The 16125-nt window shown below is 45.4% G+C and overlaps 1 protein-coding gene across 6 annotated transcripts in view; it reads right to left on the bottom strand.

The window, feature by feature from the left end:
* The window catches only part of NACC1 (nucleus accumbens associated 1), a 62732-nt gene that overhangs the window by 4964 nt on the left and 41643 nt on the right, over positions 1–16125 (bottom strand). For 4 of the 6 annotated variants that reach the window (XM_040346571.1, XM_040346572.1, XM_040346573.1 and 1 more), the window contains exon 7: positions 13220–13447. In XM_040346571.1, coding sequence (XP_040202505.1) covers positions 13220–13447 — 228 coding nt within the window. Of the gene's footprint in view, positions 1–12272; positions 13448–16125 lie in introns of all 6 variants that reach the window. The other 2 variants (XR_005748082.1, XR_005748084.1) reach the window with 1 other exon arrangement.

The following is a 16125-nucleotide window of genomic DNA, read 5'->3' as shown; positions in this document are numbered from 1 at the left end:
TGGAGTTCTTGCGGGGAGGACCAGAGACAGCCGCTGAGGGACCCCAGAAGACCAGGTTCGGGGCCACTCTGTGCAAAACGAGCTGCACAGTGGAGGCAAGTACCGTATTTATCGGCGTATACCGCACACTTTTTGCCCTGAAAATCAGGGCAAAATCGTGGGTGCGCGATATACGCCGATACCCGCGCCGACATATACCGAGCGCAGTACACTCGTGTATAGTCGGGCAGTCTCGGCTCCTCTTGCGCTGACGTCCTGGACATACAGGACGTGAGCGCGACCGTAGCCGAGCCTGCCCGACTATACACGAGTGTACTGCGCTCAGTATATGCCGGCGCAGTATTCAAATTCGGCGCGGGAAACAAGCGGGGAGGACGCCGGACCCGACGAAGAGGACACCCGAAGACGCAGACGGACGCTGGACCCGACGAGGCCGCCGCGCAAGACACCAAAACTGTAAGTACAAAAATCTTTTTTCCACAGGAATTTCGGGGGGTGCGCGCTAGCTATACCCCCAATAAATACGGTATAACAGGTTTGTTATTTTTTAAAAATAAAAACATTTTCTTTACAACCCCTTTAAATCATTGTTAAGGAACTCAGCTGGTAAGACCTTTATGTCTACAGGAGAACTATAGGTTTGGATCTTTTATACACAATTACATTGGTGCAGCTTGGACCAATGCAATGCTGTGTGCATAGCCCTATTGCGTCTGATGCCGCGTACACACGATCGGAATTTCCGACAACAAATGTTTGATGTGAGCTTTTGGTTGGATATTCCAACCGTGTGTAGGCTCCATTGGACACTTGCTGTCGGAATTTCCGACAACAAATGTTTGAGAGCTGGTTGTCAATTTTTCCCGGCAAGAAAAGGTTTTTGGTGGAAATTCCGCTCGTGTGTAGCCATTTCCGACGCATGAAAGCACTGCGCATGCTCGAGAACCAATTAGACGCATGCTCGGAATCATTGTACTTCATTTTTCTTGGCTCGTTGTAGTGTTTTACGTCTCCGCATTCTTGACCATCGGAATTTTCGTGCAGCATTTATGCGACCGTATGTAGGCAAGACAAGTTTGAGCCAACATCCATCGGGGGAAAAAAAAACAACCCATGGTTTTGTTGTCGGAAATTCTGATCGTGTGTACGCAGCATAAGACCCTGGAGGCGTTTTTCAGGCGCTTTAGCGCAAAAAAAGCGTCTGTAAAGTGCCTGAAAAAAGCCACAGCTGCAATCTCAGTGTGAAAGCCAGAGTGCTTTCACACTGGGGCATTGCGCTGGCAGGGCGTCAAAAAAAAGTCCTACAAGTAGCTTCTTTGCAGCGCTTTAAGAGCGGTGTATACAACACTCCTAAAGTGCCCCTGCCCATTGAAATCAATAGGCAGCACCGCTGAACCGCCAGCAAAGTGCCGCGTTTTTAACCCTTTTTCGGCAGATAGCAGGGGCTAAAAGCGCCCTGCTAGCGGCGGAAAAAACTATGGTAAAGAGCCACTAAATATAGCAGCGTTTTACCGCTGATGCTCGAGCGCCTTCAGTGTGAAATCACTCTTATAGTACTGTGTCTGGATGCATAAAAAAACAACACGCATCTAAATTGCTGTGTTTTAGATGCCTGTGTGAATGAGCCCTTAATGACTTTCTATTGCCAGAACAGGAACCTTTAAAAAAAATTTGCAAACTAATTAGAGATTTGCATAACAGACCGATCTCTCTCTCTCTCTCATATATACCGTATTTATCGGCGTATACCGCGCACTTTTTTGGCCTGAAAATCAGGGCAAAATCGTGGGTGCGCGATATACGCCGATACCTGCGCCAAGTTTGAACCACTGCGCCGACATATACCGAGCGCAGTACACTCGGGCAGTCTCGGCTCCTCTCGCGGTCACGTCCTGTGCGTCCTTTACGCGAAAGGAGCCGAGCCTGCCCGAGTGTACTGCGCTCGGTATATGTCGGCGGAGTGCTTCAAACACAGCGCGGGGATCGGCTGAAGAACACAGCGGGGAGGACACCACAATGGGCGGAGAAGAACGCCGGACCGGACAAGAACGCCGATGGACGCCGGGCAAGACACAGACGAGGGAAATCCAAACTAAGTATTTCTTTTTTTCCAGGAATTTTTCTTCTAGGTTGGGGGTGCGCGCTATATGCCGGGGCGCGTTATAGGAAGATAAATATGGTATATATCTTCTAATAAGCTCTTTGTTAAAGGACTAGAGTTGTTTTTTTAGTCTTGAACGCAGCATTCTGGCTCCAAGAACCACGGATTACTCAGTTTTCAGTGCTCCATTTTAAATCACCGTTGTCTACTCTGCGCCCCCCCCCCCCCCATTGGAGCGCTGGGCTGTGGAGAGGGTGGGAGCGCCTGAATGAGAGGCTGAGCCAGCTGTTGGCCCCTGGGTGGATCCCCGACCATATGGGTCAGGATCTTTCCCCAGCCTGGACTGGCGAGGTTCTATAAACACGTTTAAAGCAGCATCAATTAACTTTTGGTGAGCGTTTCACATTATAATGTTTATGGTTTGACTTTGTTTAAAATCAAACTAATGTATTTGACAATTTAACTGAAATCTGTCTTTTCTCTCTATACAATTTAGACGCTCCTGATGAAGCGAGTATATAGCGCGAAACATGTAGAGCACAAGTTTCTCATTGTGGATCCGGTGGACCCCCTATCGAGGAGATCTTCATACTCAATATCGGCAATCACTATATAGACATCTTTGTAGCCAATTACCTACACCATTATTGAGTTACTCCTGTTAGAGGGTCACTGATTGTTCCCAATTCTGTATTGTATTGTTTTTACCAATAATTTTCTTTTCTTATTTTATATGTATTTAGATGTTATTTCTTTGCGAAACATTACATTTTGTATTTTTTATATTAAGGTGCCTACAAAGTCAATTTTTCTCCCAATTCCTTCTGAATTGTTTTCTATTTACATGGACTGGCGAGGTGACGTCAGCCGACAGCAAGCTTCATCCCACTGTCAGCTGAAAAACGGGTCACAGGAGCGCAGTTCGTTCTGCACAGCTTGCCAGGCGAGCTGTATTTCTCGTTTAGGAGTCACTGACTCTTAGGCTTGGTTTACACCTGTGCAACTATTAGCGTGTTTGTTGAAGTGCAATAATGCGCAACAAAACATTTTACATGGTTTTCCCCACTTAGCCCGTTCACATCTGTGCATTTTCCTTAAAGTGGATGTAAACCCCAATTTTTTTTTTGATGTCACAATGTAGAGTATAAGATTTCCTATCATCTGTGCCCAGTCTTGCCACACAGAGTTAATCCAGCTCTGAGCAATCCTCTTTTATTGTTCAGTGAAAATTAACAGACTTCCAGATAAAACCCTGTCTAAATAAAAAGTCCATTCCTCCCTCCTTGCTTTGAGTGACAGGTTATTTACATATCTAGCTTGGACATGTTTATCATATGTTATGTTTATCATAATATGAGGTGATCCACAGTTCATTGTATATTACCAGGATGTGTTATGAGGGGGAGGGGTGGATTTCTCACTTTTTAGGCCCCTTTCAGACGGACGGACAGAATGGTGCTTTTAGCTGCGGATTTTCGATTTTTTTACCGCAGCTAAAAGCGCACAATGTTTTCCTATGGCCCCATTCATACACAGCGTTTACGTGCGATTTCGTTACATGCGGTTTGGTGCGAATAGAAAAAATTATAATTGAATGCGTCCAGGTGCGATGTAGCGCAGCTATATGCACATAACCGCAGGTAATCGCAGTCTTTTTTGTCAACTGCGGATAGCAGCGTTGAAAAAAAAAAAAAACGAACAGGAAGCACATCATAATCCCAAAAAATAAAAAGGGTTGCTATGGAAATGAATACCGCAGCTAAACGCGACCGCAATTAAACGCATGTAATCGCAATGTGCAAATGCAGCTAATCGCAGTGCCTGGAGCCTTGAATTTCACAAAACATTGGTAGTGCTTTTTACTTCGGCAAAACAGACGTCCATCTGAAAGGGGCCTAATACTGTGGATCACCTCATATTGTGATAAACATAACATATGAGAAACATGTCCAAGCTAGATATGTAAATAACCTGTCACTCAAAGCAAGGAGAGAGGAAAGGACTTTTTATCTAGACAGGTTTTTATCTGGAAGTCTTAATTTTCACTGAACAATAAAAGATGATTGTTCAGTTTGTTTCATGACTTTGTCCCCATTTAGCCCACTGTTTCATTTAAAGTCCTAAATTCCCTTTGTTGCAATTTTCCGCAGATGGGATGGAGATATAGCAAGGATGTAATCTCATATAAAGTCCAGACACAAGGATGGAGATACATCACAGAGGTATTCTCATTTAAAGTCCCAAACACCTTCGGGTGGTCCCCCCCTTTTTTCCAATAAAAGAGGATTGCTCAGAGCTGGATTAACTCTGTGTGGCAAGACTGGGCACAGATGATAGGAAATCGTATAGTCTACATTGTGACATCAAAAAAAAAAAAATTGGGGGTTTACATCCACTTTAAGTGTGTTTTAGGAGGAAGAGGTGCAGGCACTTTTGGTGCAGGAAGGTGCGATTTTGGCCCCATAGACTTCCATGGGTGCGCATGAAAAACGAATGTATATGCAATATTTTTTGGCGTGTTTTCAGTAGTGTTTTGCATTTTAACAACCAGTCTCCTCTCCTCCTACAAAAGAAAAAAAAGTATAAAAGCATGAAATGGCATCAAAAAATGAATAAAAAAGGAAGCACAAGCACAGGTGTGAACCTAGCCTTAGCATTGAAACCAGTGCAAGAAAACAGCCCTGAAGCTTGCGAATTTTAAATGGAGTCCGCTATAGAAGCTTCTATATTCATATGCGGACAGGTTTCCAAGATGGAAAATTACTCCTGGACAGGTCTGACCGGTCTGCAAATGCTTTCCTAAAGCAGGCTTCCACTTACAATGATTTATCTTCATCTTCCAGTCCAGTATTGCCCTCCATTCCTTTCATCGCTCATCTTTTAAATTCAATGACATCCAGTGTCATTCAACCCACTTCCTTGGAGCTCAGGCTGTCGAGGACACACCCCCTGGAGGGTTTAACAGTAAACTCAGCTTATATACTATAGTGAAATGCAGTATTTAGAAGTCCGGAACACAGTTTTGATGTTGAATTTTAAAAGCACCGGCAAGCCTGCTGAGCTGACAGGTTTACGGATGTGACAGAACACCGCTGCTTTTAAAATTCAACATCAAAACAGTGTCACGGACTTCTAAATACTGCATTTAACTACATAGCACTCTTGCCAAGCATTAAAAAGGGTCGCTGGTTCGAATCCCAACCACGACACCACCTCGCTGGAGTTTGCATGTTCTCCCTGTGCCTGCCTGGGTTTCCTCCCACCCTCCAAAGACATGCTGGTAGGTTAATTGGCTCCTGTCTAAATTGGCCCTAGCATATGAATGTGAGCTAGGGACATTATGGGCCAGATTCACGTAGATCAGCGGATCTTTAGATCCGCTCGATCTACCTGATTTAAGATCCGCTCCCGCAAGTTTGAGAGGCAAGTGGGTAATTCACAAACCACTTACCTCCAAACTTGGGATGGTGGATCGTAAATCCCCCGGCGGAATTCAAATTCCGCGGCTAGGGGTAGTGTACTATTTAAATCAGGCACGTTCCCGCATGCGCCGTCCGCGGAATTTCCCGGCGTGCATTGCTCCCACTGACGTCGCTAGGACGTCAGTGGTTTTGACGCTTACGTAAACGACGTCCATCCGTATTCGAGAACGACTTACGCAAACGACGTAAAATTTTTTAAATTCGACACGGGAACGACGGCTATACTTAACATTGGCTGCGCCTCATAGAAGCAGGGGTAAGTATACGCCGGGAAAGCCGCCACGGAAACGTCGTAAGAACACTGCGTCGGGTCCGCGTACGTTCGTGAATTTGCGTATCTCACTGATTTGCATATTATTCAACGTAAATCAGCGGGAACGCCCCCGGCGCCATTTTCAAATTGAAAATAAGATCCGACAGTGTAACACAGTGTAACACTGTCGGATCTTAGCCATATCTATGCGTGACTGATTCTATGAATCAGACGCATAGATAGGACCAGTGTAAGTCAGAGATACGACGGCGTATCAGGAGATACACCGTCGTATCTCTTTGTGAATCTGGCCCTAGATTGTAAGCTCCTTGAGGGTAGGGACTGATGTGAATGTATATGTAAAGCGCTGTGTAAATTGACAGCGTTATACAAGTACCTTAAATAATAATAATATAAAGCTGAGCTTACTGTTAAAACTAACTGTAAAAAGCAAGTGGGTGTATAAGGATGTTCGCTTGCCGACTTCTAACTCCAGGCTTACTGCAAGGCCCACAAACGCTGCAGAGAACACCACTCACGTCTTACATAAACCCAGTTCTCTAACATTTAGAACTGTGAATTGCCCAACACGAGGGAAGACGAGAAAGGCCAAAAGGACATCATATGACCAGCCAGAAGACTATGGGGGGGGTATGGGTAACGTGCGGGGAGATACGGGGATATTTATTTTATTTTTTGCAAGTGGGGATCCGTTTTAATTTCTACCCCCACTTTTAAAAAGGAGACCTATTCATATACTGTGTATACTGGATTACATCCTTGAGAATTCTGTGCTTATGCAAACATAAAATCAGTACCATGGCTGCAGATCTGTGCTCCCACACAGACACACAGACAGATAAAACTACCTACCTAATCCTACATGCAGCTTTACCTACTGCCCCCTCTTTTATGCCCATCAGTGTAGAAGTTGTGATGGACTCGGCGAATGATTGAGACACATCGCACCAGCCAGGCATTGGTGGAAGCGCCTTAAGTATATATCCTCGCTGCTAATTTCAGCAATGTATTCTGGTTGGCTTTCAGACTAACCAATCGGCAAGCAACTGTATCCATGCATGCTAATCTATTCAAAAAAAATACTGATCAGATCCATGCTCATAGCTGTGTGTGAAGGGTCAAATATGTGGCAGGATTATTTATTTATTTTACCTTTTAGAATGATTTACCACCGTCTGGCAACTTCCTCATTTACCACATTGAAATGAATGTACAGCAAATATGGAGATTCTCAACCAGCAGGAATTTCCAAAGGATTTAAAAATCTCGCACATAGCTGCCCTCCAACAACAGATCTGAGGAATGGATTCACATACTTTGATATTCTCCTCTCTTGACTTGAGGCCTTCATATATACAAAAAGTGTCTAAAAGTGTTGCTATGTTGGCCATAGTGGCCAACCAGCTTTTCACTCTGCTACAACTAAAGCACTAATTGGCTCCTATGGGCAGACCCCAAAGTGTTACTAAACCCACAACAGTGAAAATCAGTCCGTATATGCAGTAAAGCATTCTTGTTCTATCCACTGTGGAACCCAAGGGGTTAATCCTCTGCATTGTGTAAAAAAAGGCTGTCTTCTCTGATCCTTGCCTTCTGCAACTGTCCCCAATCTATCTGCTGACAGAAAAAAGGCTAGGGGACAAGTTGCACATGCTCAGTTTGGTGCGATTGATCTGCTGACAGAACAAAGGCTAGGGGACAAGTTGCACATGCTCAGTTTGGTGTAATTGATCTGCTGACAGAACAAAGGCTAGGGGACAAGTTGCACATGCTCAGTTTGGTGCGATTGATCTGCTGACAGAACAAAGGCTAGGGGACAAGTTGCACATGCTCAGTTTGGTGTGATTGATCTACTGACAGAACAAAGGCTAGGGGACAAGTTGCACATGCTCAGTTTGGTGCGATTGAGCTGCTGACAGAACAAAGGCTAGGGGACAAGTTGCACATGCTCAGTTTGGTGTGATTGATCTGCTGACAGAACAAAGGCTAGGGGACAAGTTGCACATGCTCAGTTTGGTGCGATTGATCTGCTGACAGAACAAAGGCTAGGGGACAAGTTGCACATGCTCAGTTTGGTGCGATTGATCTGCTGACAGAACAAAGGCTAGGGGACAAGTTGCACATGCTCAGTTTGGTGCGATTGATCTGCTGACAGAACAAAGGCTAGGGGACAGGTTGCACATGCTCAGTTTGGTGCGATTGATCTGCTGACAGAACAAAGGCTAGGGGACAAGTTGCACATGCTCAGTTTGGTGTGTATTGCTAGAGTTTTTGTTTTTCCATGTGATCAGCAAAGGGCCAATCAGCACTGTCCAGAAAGAGGGTCAGGGGGGCATGCAGCCGAATAGGACAGTCAGAGGAGAATGAAAACTCCTCCTACAAGCTTTAACCAGATACTGATAGAAGTCACAAGACTGCTGATGAGAAAAAAAAGGTATTTAGCAGTTTATATTTACTAAAATAAATACATTTCCATGTTCTGTGTCCTGTGGGAGACCAGATATAGTGAATGCAGGGTCCTGGGTTTAGTAACACTTTAAAGGCCCTACAGCAAAAAGGACAAATCTGGCTGGTGCCCATAGAAAGCAGGTCTCTACTTTCCCTATATAACCTGCTCAGAAAAAGAAAAGAAAAGAAGGATCACGAGAGCAATACGTTTGGCTGCTACAAAGCAATTGCCCCTTTCTGAAGTTTTATAAAAAGCCAACCCAAGCAAACTTTTAAAAACCAATCAGAATCCCTCTGCCATAAAATTGTCCATGATGTTTTTGTCCATGTGATTTTGTGCTAGCATCGAACCAAGATCAAAAAAAATTATCTTTCGCCCTTTCACAATCCATCGAGCCGTTTTGTAGCCTTTGTGGCTATTTTTGGTAATAAATTATAAAGCAAATGTGTCGGCCATTTTTTTTTTTTTTCCTTTTGAAATTAAACAGGTCACGTTTACCTTTATCAGCCTGATAAGCCACATGTACATTCCCCTCTGATCACAGTTTAACCAAGGGCTAGAACATGGCGTTTGGTATAAGCCCCTCCCACGTGTTGCTCCGCTATCCAATGAGAATGCCCTTATTGTACTCTTGTCGAAAGAGGAAACCCCTTCAAGCCCTAAATAGAAAAGGATCAGAGGGGACATAGTAGAGGATTCTCTGGCTAGTAAGGGTAATAGCAAGCCCTTTATGGTGCCGGCTCCCAAGTCTTTCTTATGTTTCAAAAGGGAAAAGGACTGATGGGTTAACAGAGAGCGATTCCGGCCAACCCCCATGCCCTTTTTTAAAGTGCAAAAACAAAACCTTTGTAAATGTACAGGCCTTTAAAGTGTAAGTTCACCTTTACAGAAACTCTGTAAGGTGAACTCTTACACTGGACCCCCTTCCCATTACACCGGGTCCCGCTAACCTGGAGTCCGGCGATCTCCCGCACTGACAGATCACACCGGTACCGGTCCAGGGGTTTGAAATCCCCGCGGATTTCTCTCCTCTTCGCCTCCGGTGAACAGGACTGGCAACGCGGGTTCTGATTGGTCCATGGCACAGACCAATTGGAATGCTCTTAAAAACATACCACCTGATGAGGTAGGTTTTGGAGATTAAAGGGGTTTTAAAGATTTGTTTTTTATTTTCTAAATAGGTTCCTTTAAGCTAGTGCATTGTTGGTTCACTTACCTTCTCCTTCGATTTCCCTTCTAAATGTTTTTTTTTCTTTGTCTGAATTTCTCACTTCCTGTTCCTCTTCAGTAAGCTTGCCCCCATCATCCGAGCCGTTCTGGCTGGGGGTTAGCCAGCGTGCTCGCCCCCTCCCTTGGGACTACATCCCTGCGGGGAGACGCTGTGTTCACATCGAAGGAAAAGGTAAGTGAACCAACAATGCACTAGCTTAAAAGGAACCCATTTAGAAAATAAAAAAACTAACATTTACAACCCCTTTAAAGTGGATGTAAACCCTCCAATACACCCAGTGAAGTGAACAGCCTCAGATGATACACAGGGTGAACCAAATCTCCCTACATAGGTTTTACATGTATATCTGCTGTCTTCACATTTTTATACAGTTTAGAAAGTTCAGATTGTGTTAGGAGATTTTCTCTTCCTATTTAAAGCGGAGGTTCACCCTAAAGAACACGTATATACCATTCCATCCAGCATACTGCCGACATGTACAGTATGCTTTTTTTTGGTTTTCCGCTGTACATACCGCTGTATAGCTATTTTCCCCCCGGCTTCCGGAAGTGGGTCCCGCGGGAGTGGGCGTTCCTATTCAGAGACTAAGTGATTGACGTGATGACAAAAGCTTCCCCCCCGGCGCATAATGCGCGTCACCAGTTTCCGAAAGGCTTCTTCCCGGAAACTGGTGACGCGCATTATGCGCCGTGGGAAAGCTTTTGCCATCACGTCAATCACTTAGGAACGCCCACTCCCGTGGGAGGGACTACCCGTAACCTGGGGGAAAAAAAAATAGCTATACGAGGTTATGTACATCGAAAAAAAAAAAAAAAAAAACAGCAGCATACTGTACATGTCGGCAGTATGCTGGATGGAATGGTATATACCATATTTATCAGCGTATACTGCGCACTTTTTTGCCCAGGGAAAAATCGTGGGTGCGCGATATACGCCGATACCCGCGCCGAGTTTGAATACTGCGCCGACATATACCGAGCGCAGTACACTCGGGTATAGTCAGGCAGTCTCGGCTCCTTCCGCGCTCACGTCCTGGACGTACAGGACGTCAGCGCGAGAGTAGCCGAGCCTGCCCGACGATACACGAGTACTGCGCTCTGTATATGTCGGCGCAGTATTCAAACTCGGCGCGGGAAACGAGCGGGGAGGACGCCGCAGAAGGACTCCGTATCCGACGAAGAGGACACCCGAAGCTGCAGACGGACGCCGGACCCGACGAGGCCGCCGATGGACGCCACGCAAGACACCAAAACTGTAAGTACAAAAAATCTTTTTTTCACAGGAATTCGGGGCAACTTTGCGGGAGCGCGCTATACCCCAATAAATACGGTACTTGTTTTAGGGTGAACCTCTGCTTTAACACAGAGTGTGATGTCTGGCCATAGAGCCAAGATCGCTAACATTGCCGATTGGAGGAAAGGCACACACCCCCTCTCATCATAGGCAGAGGTGTTTTGTAATAGGGCCAGCTCCCTGTTCATCTATTTTACCAACCTCCCCTGACAGAAATTTCAGGCTGCTTTTATCTAAAGTGTCAGAATTTGTCAGGAGTTATCAGGCTGAGGAACGGTTCAGAAGAGAGATACAGGACTTGGCGCTTTGAAGAGAGATAACAAAATACTGCAGATATATGTGCCCAGCTCAAATTTCATGAATCCGGTTTACATCCACTTTAAGCTGTGGGGGACTTCTAAGCCCCGGACAGTGAGGCTGCTGGCTATCCGACGGGTGATCGCCGCGGGACTGGGTGAGGTGGGGGGTCCCGAGTAAGTTCACCTTACAGATTTTTCTGTATAAGGCGAACTTACCCTTTAAAGCGGAGGTTCACCCAAAACCACAACTTTGGACCATCCAAACTAGCATACTAGCATCAGCTACAGTGTGCCTTTTTTTTTATGTGCTGTACTTATGGTTTAATCCGTAAGTTTCGTTTCAGACACCCGCGGGGAATGTGCGTTCCTATGAAGAGTGGAACATGATTGACGGCCGGCTATGGCGCATCCCACGTTCCGAAAATAGCCGGAGTAGGACTCGGCTCTTCACGGCGCTATACGGCGCCTGCACATCAGACTAGAAGCTGACTGCGCAGGCGCTGTAAGTACAGCTAAAAAAAAAAAAAGGCATACTCTAGCTGACGCTAGTATGCTCGTTTGTATGGTAGATAAAGAATTTTTTTTTTCAGGGTGAACCCCCGCTTTAAGAAAACGAAGCCCAAAGATATAAGACAAAAAAATCACACACCAAGGAACCCGTTTCTTATCGTTATCTGCAGCCTTAATGCTTAGCTATCTTTGCGCCTGAGCACAAAATTCGCCAACCCTAAAAATTTTCACTCACAAGCCACGCCTACATAAAATTCAATGGTTTGCGAGATTACACCATGACCAGTCAAGGTGTTTGCGCTGCGACAATCTCGGGAACAAAAGGCAACAGAGACAAATGTAAAAACAAGGGAAAGGGAAGGAAGCTCATTTAAGAGAAAAACCAAGAAACGATGGATCATAAAAGAATAAAGTTGTATTCTATAAAATATTGGTTTTGCCAAAAAAAAAAAAAATATATGGCTCCCGTGGGGTGACTGGTTCACTTCAAGCAAGGTGCTAGCGTTAAATCAAAACTACGATAAAGGAAATCACCAAAAACTTTGGAGAAAAGGCATACAGTTATTAAAAATGTTTTCAACGCTTTAAAAAAAAAAAAAAAAAAAAAAAAAAAAAGGAAAAAAAGTGAGCTACCTCTGCTTGCAAGAGCCAAGAACAGGCCTGGAGATCATCCTTCGAACCCTGGAGCGCAGTATAAAGACAGCAACAAGCGAGCATCTAGCTCTTTCTTCTAGTGCAGTTAAGAAAATTAAGTCTATGGAGCTACATCAACTAAGTACGGTGACCCACAGCAACCAATCAGAAGAAATCGTTCAGTGATTTGACTAAAAAAAAAAAAAAAACGCGGAAATCTGGCTGCTTTAGGTGGTGGGCGCTCTTCCATATTTACTTCTTATTGAAAGAGCTTGTGCAACACCAGTATTGACCTTGCAAGCTAAAGCATATATGGGTCAAGCTGGTTTCAGGCCCGAGCACGCCAGGCTTTTTGTGCGCAGCCAGCATGCTCAGGGGCGACCTTCGACTCCTTCTTGGGGTGTGGCAGGAGGGGCTTGAAAAAAAAAAAATACTAAAAAGAAAAAAAAAAACGCTAAATCTCGCAGCAGGGATGCAGGACTTGGGTTATCGGTTGGCCCGTGAGAATACCGTACTTCTACCGCGACTGCACTATAAAATGACGCAAAGTATCTATTTACAAGTGAATCTCAGCTTCAGCTCTACGACCTTTGATGTGCTGTATGACTATGCGGAGTATCTCTATACACTGATAATGTACACGCGGCGCTATATAATGACACTGCGTATAACTCTATACTGATAATGGAACACGGGGCGCTAAATGATACCGAGTACCTCATGCAGCAGTGTATAGCGATACCGAGTACCTCCACACCAGTCTCTAGTCCGTGCAGCAGCACGCAGTCATACTCAGCACCTCCTACTGCGGCGTTTAGATTACAGTCCACCTCCTGAGTGCCACATTGTCCTCTACGCCCTCGTCCCTCGGCCAAGACAGAGGGCGGTATTTACATGTGTGGGCCCCGTACAGAAGGGTTATCAGGGCATCCCCTCGCCTGGCTCACCGTCGAAGCCGGTGCCGTGATCTCCGCCAGTGGCCGCTCCCATCAGGTCGGGCTCCATTTTGCCGGTGTCGTTGATGAAAGACGTGTAAGCGTCTCCTTCGGCCATCAGCAGCTTCAGCTTTGGGATCCAGCTCTTGCGCACCACGCGCCGGGCGTTTGTGCACATGTCCGCTGCAATGGCGTTCATCTCGCTCTCCTTAAAATTCGGGGCAAAATTCTGACAGTAAACTGTGGAAGACATGAGAGGTCAACTGAAAGGGATGACATGAACAATCATGGCCTGTACCATCAATGCAAGACTTTCCCACAATAAATTACAAACTTCTACAGAGATCTGACATCATTAAAGTGGTTGTAATAGCAATAATGCAAAACAAAAATACTAGGGCTGTGGAAATTAAAGATTAATTCCTCGATAAATAGCTATTTTTTTTGATCGATCAAAATTCTTTTGATCGGTACTAGTGGTGCAACGTATCGTAAATGAGCCGTGATCCGAACGGATCACCATATGCGGATCGGCACACCTCGTGATCCACAGAGCTCCGCTGCTGCCTCGGCCATAGGAAAGGCTGCGGCTTCAGCCTAGTTCCCGAAGCGGCGGCCATCTTGGTCCACCCGGCGTAGGCCTAGGTGAGCCTAGAGCGGCGCGCTGACGTCATCACCCGGCCTCAACTGCTTGTGTTCGGCCAGCTTCTCTGGTAAGACTAAGCAAGCACTAATCTTCCTATACAGTGGGGGAGATGTGGACCATATTACAGTGGGGGTGGGGGGGGTCTGTGGATATTACAGAGGGGGGGGGGATGTCTGGATATTACAGTGGGGGGGGGGAGATGTCTGTGGATATTACAGTGGGGGGGGGGGGGGAGAGAGAGAGAGAGAGATGTCTGTGGATATTACAGTGGGGACTATATATGGTGGTGATCCGAAAAATGTATGTGCGTTATAATTAACCGAAATTAAAAATGCAATAAAACCATCCCCTATTTTGTAAACGCTATAAATTTTGCACAAACCAAATCGATAAACGCTTATTGCGATTTTTTTTACCAAAAATAGGTAGAAGAATACGTATCGGCCTAAACTGAGAAAAAAAATAATGTTTTTATATATTTTTGGGGGATATTTATTATAGCAAAAAGTAAAAAATATTGATTTTTTTTCATAATTGTCGCTCTATTTTTGTTTATAGCGCAAAAAATTAAAACCGCAGAGGTGATCAAATACCACCAAAAGAAAGCCCAATTTGTGGGAAAAAAAGGACGCCAATTTTGTTTGGGAACCACGTCGCATGACCGCGCAATTGTCAGTTAAATTGACGCAGTGCCGAATCGCAAAAACCGGCCGGGTCCTTTACCTGCATTTTGGTCCGGATCTTAAGTGGTAATGTGGAATGTACATTCCTTGCTAGTGTTTCCCATTAAAGTGCAGTTCCACCCAAAAATGGAGCTTCCGCTTTAAGTGCAGGTGACCCCACTGACAATGCTGGCGCCAAGGAGGGGGGAGACGAGCGGGACTTCGTACACCTGCATCACTGGACCGTGGGACGGGTAAGTGTCCGATTATTAGAAAAAATAAATAAAAAAAAAAAGAAGTCAGCAGCTGCAGTATTTGTAGCTGATGACTTAATATATATTTTTTTCTTTTTTAGGAACTCCGCTTTAATGCATTAAGGTGAAAAACCTTCTGCAGTGCTACAGCCCCCCAGTGCCCCCGTTTTACTTACCTGACTCCGGTTTTCTTCTCCCGGGTATGAGCACACCAGCTCTAGCTGATGCCACGTGTCCAGATTGGATAATTGATAGCAGCGTAGCCATTGGCTCCTGCTGCTGTCAATCTAATAAAATAACAAGGGCGCCGGGGGCAGGGCTGTGTCCTGCTTTCTGTGACAATAGACGCAGAAGCAGGACTCGGGAGCATGCCCGCATGGGTGTCCCATAGGAGGGTGCTTCTCCAACGGGTCACTCAATGCGGGGGTTGGAGCTACTAGGACGCCCACTAACACACAGCTCCTTTCTCCATTTGCAGCGTAGAGAGCGTCCCAACTCCCCTGTAGTCCAAGGGAGGGGGCGAGCATGACACTCCACACCAGGGAGAAAGCCTCGCATTACTGTGTGGAGTTACAGACCAAAGAACAGGAAGTGAGGATTTCTCAGAAGAAATAAGGACATTTAAAAGCAAAATGGAAGGATGAGGTAAGTGAAGGAGGACTGCACTAAGGTAAAGGAAGATATTTAGGGGTAAAAAATTACCTTTACAACCGCTTTAAAAGGGACACTAAAGGCAGAAATGTTTTTTTTTTTTTAAATAACAAACATGTTATACTTACCTCCGCTGTGCAGTTCGTTTTGCACAGAGTGACCCGGATCCTTGTCTTCTGGGGTCCCTCGGCGGCTGTCTCGGCTCCTCCTCGCAAAAGCTTTCCACGTTCATGCGAGCTCCCTCGCATGGTGGAAAGCTTTTGCGAGCGCGCTCCCGTGATACATCGGCCCGCCCCCCGGCGTCATCCGCTGTGATTGACAGCAGCGACAGCCAATGGCTGCGTTATCAATCCGCCCAGCCTAGCCAATCAACGGCCAGCCCGGGAAATTTCGAACTGTCAGGTAAGTAAAACGGGGGGGGAGGGGGGGGGGGGGGGGGAGGAGGTACCATCGGATGTTTTTTCACCTTAATGCATAGGATGCATTAAGGTGAAAAAACTTTTACCTTTACAACCCCCTTAAAGAACATTATATTTTATTTTAACACGCTGTTATGCGTAAAGCTCCACTTTAAAGATATTTTCTTTAAAATAAACTATTTTGTGGTTTTTTTTTCTGGTACATAAAAAGTTACAAATGATTGTTAAGTATGTGGTGCCAGTTGATCCCCTATCAATGCCCTCTTTCATAGATTATACTGTAAGA

This window comes from Rana temporaria, chromosome 3 (genome assembly GCF_905171775.1).
Source record: "Rana temporaria chromosome 3, aRanTem1.1, whole genome shotgun sequence".
In the NCBI taxonomy this organism is placed as follows: domain Eukaryota; kingdom Metazoa; phylum Chordata; class Amphibia; order Anura; family Ranidae; genus Rana; species Rana temporaria.
This window is presented reverse-complemented; position numbering and strand designations above follow the sequence as displayed.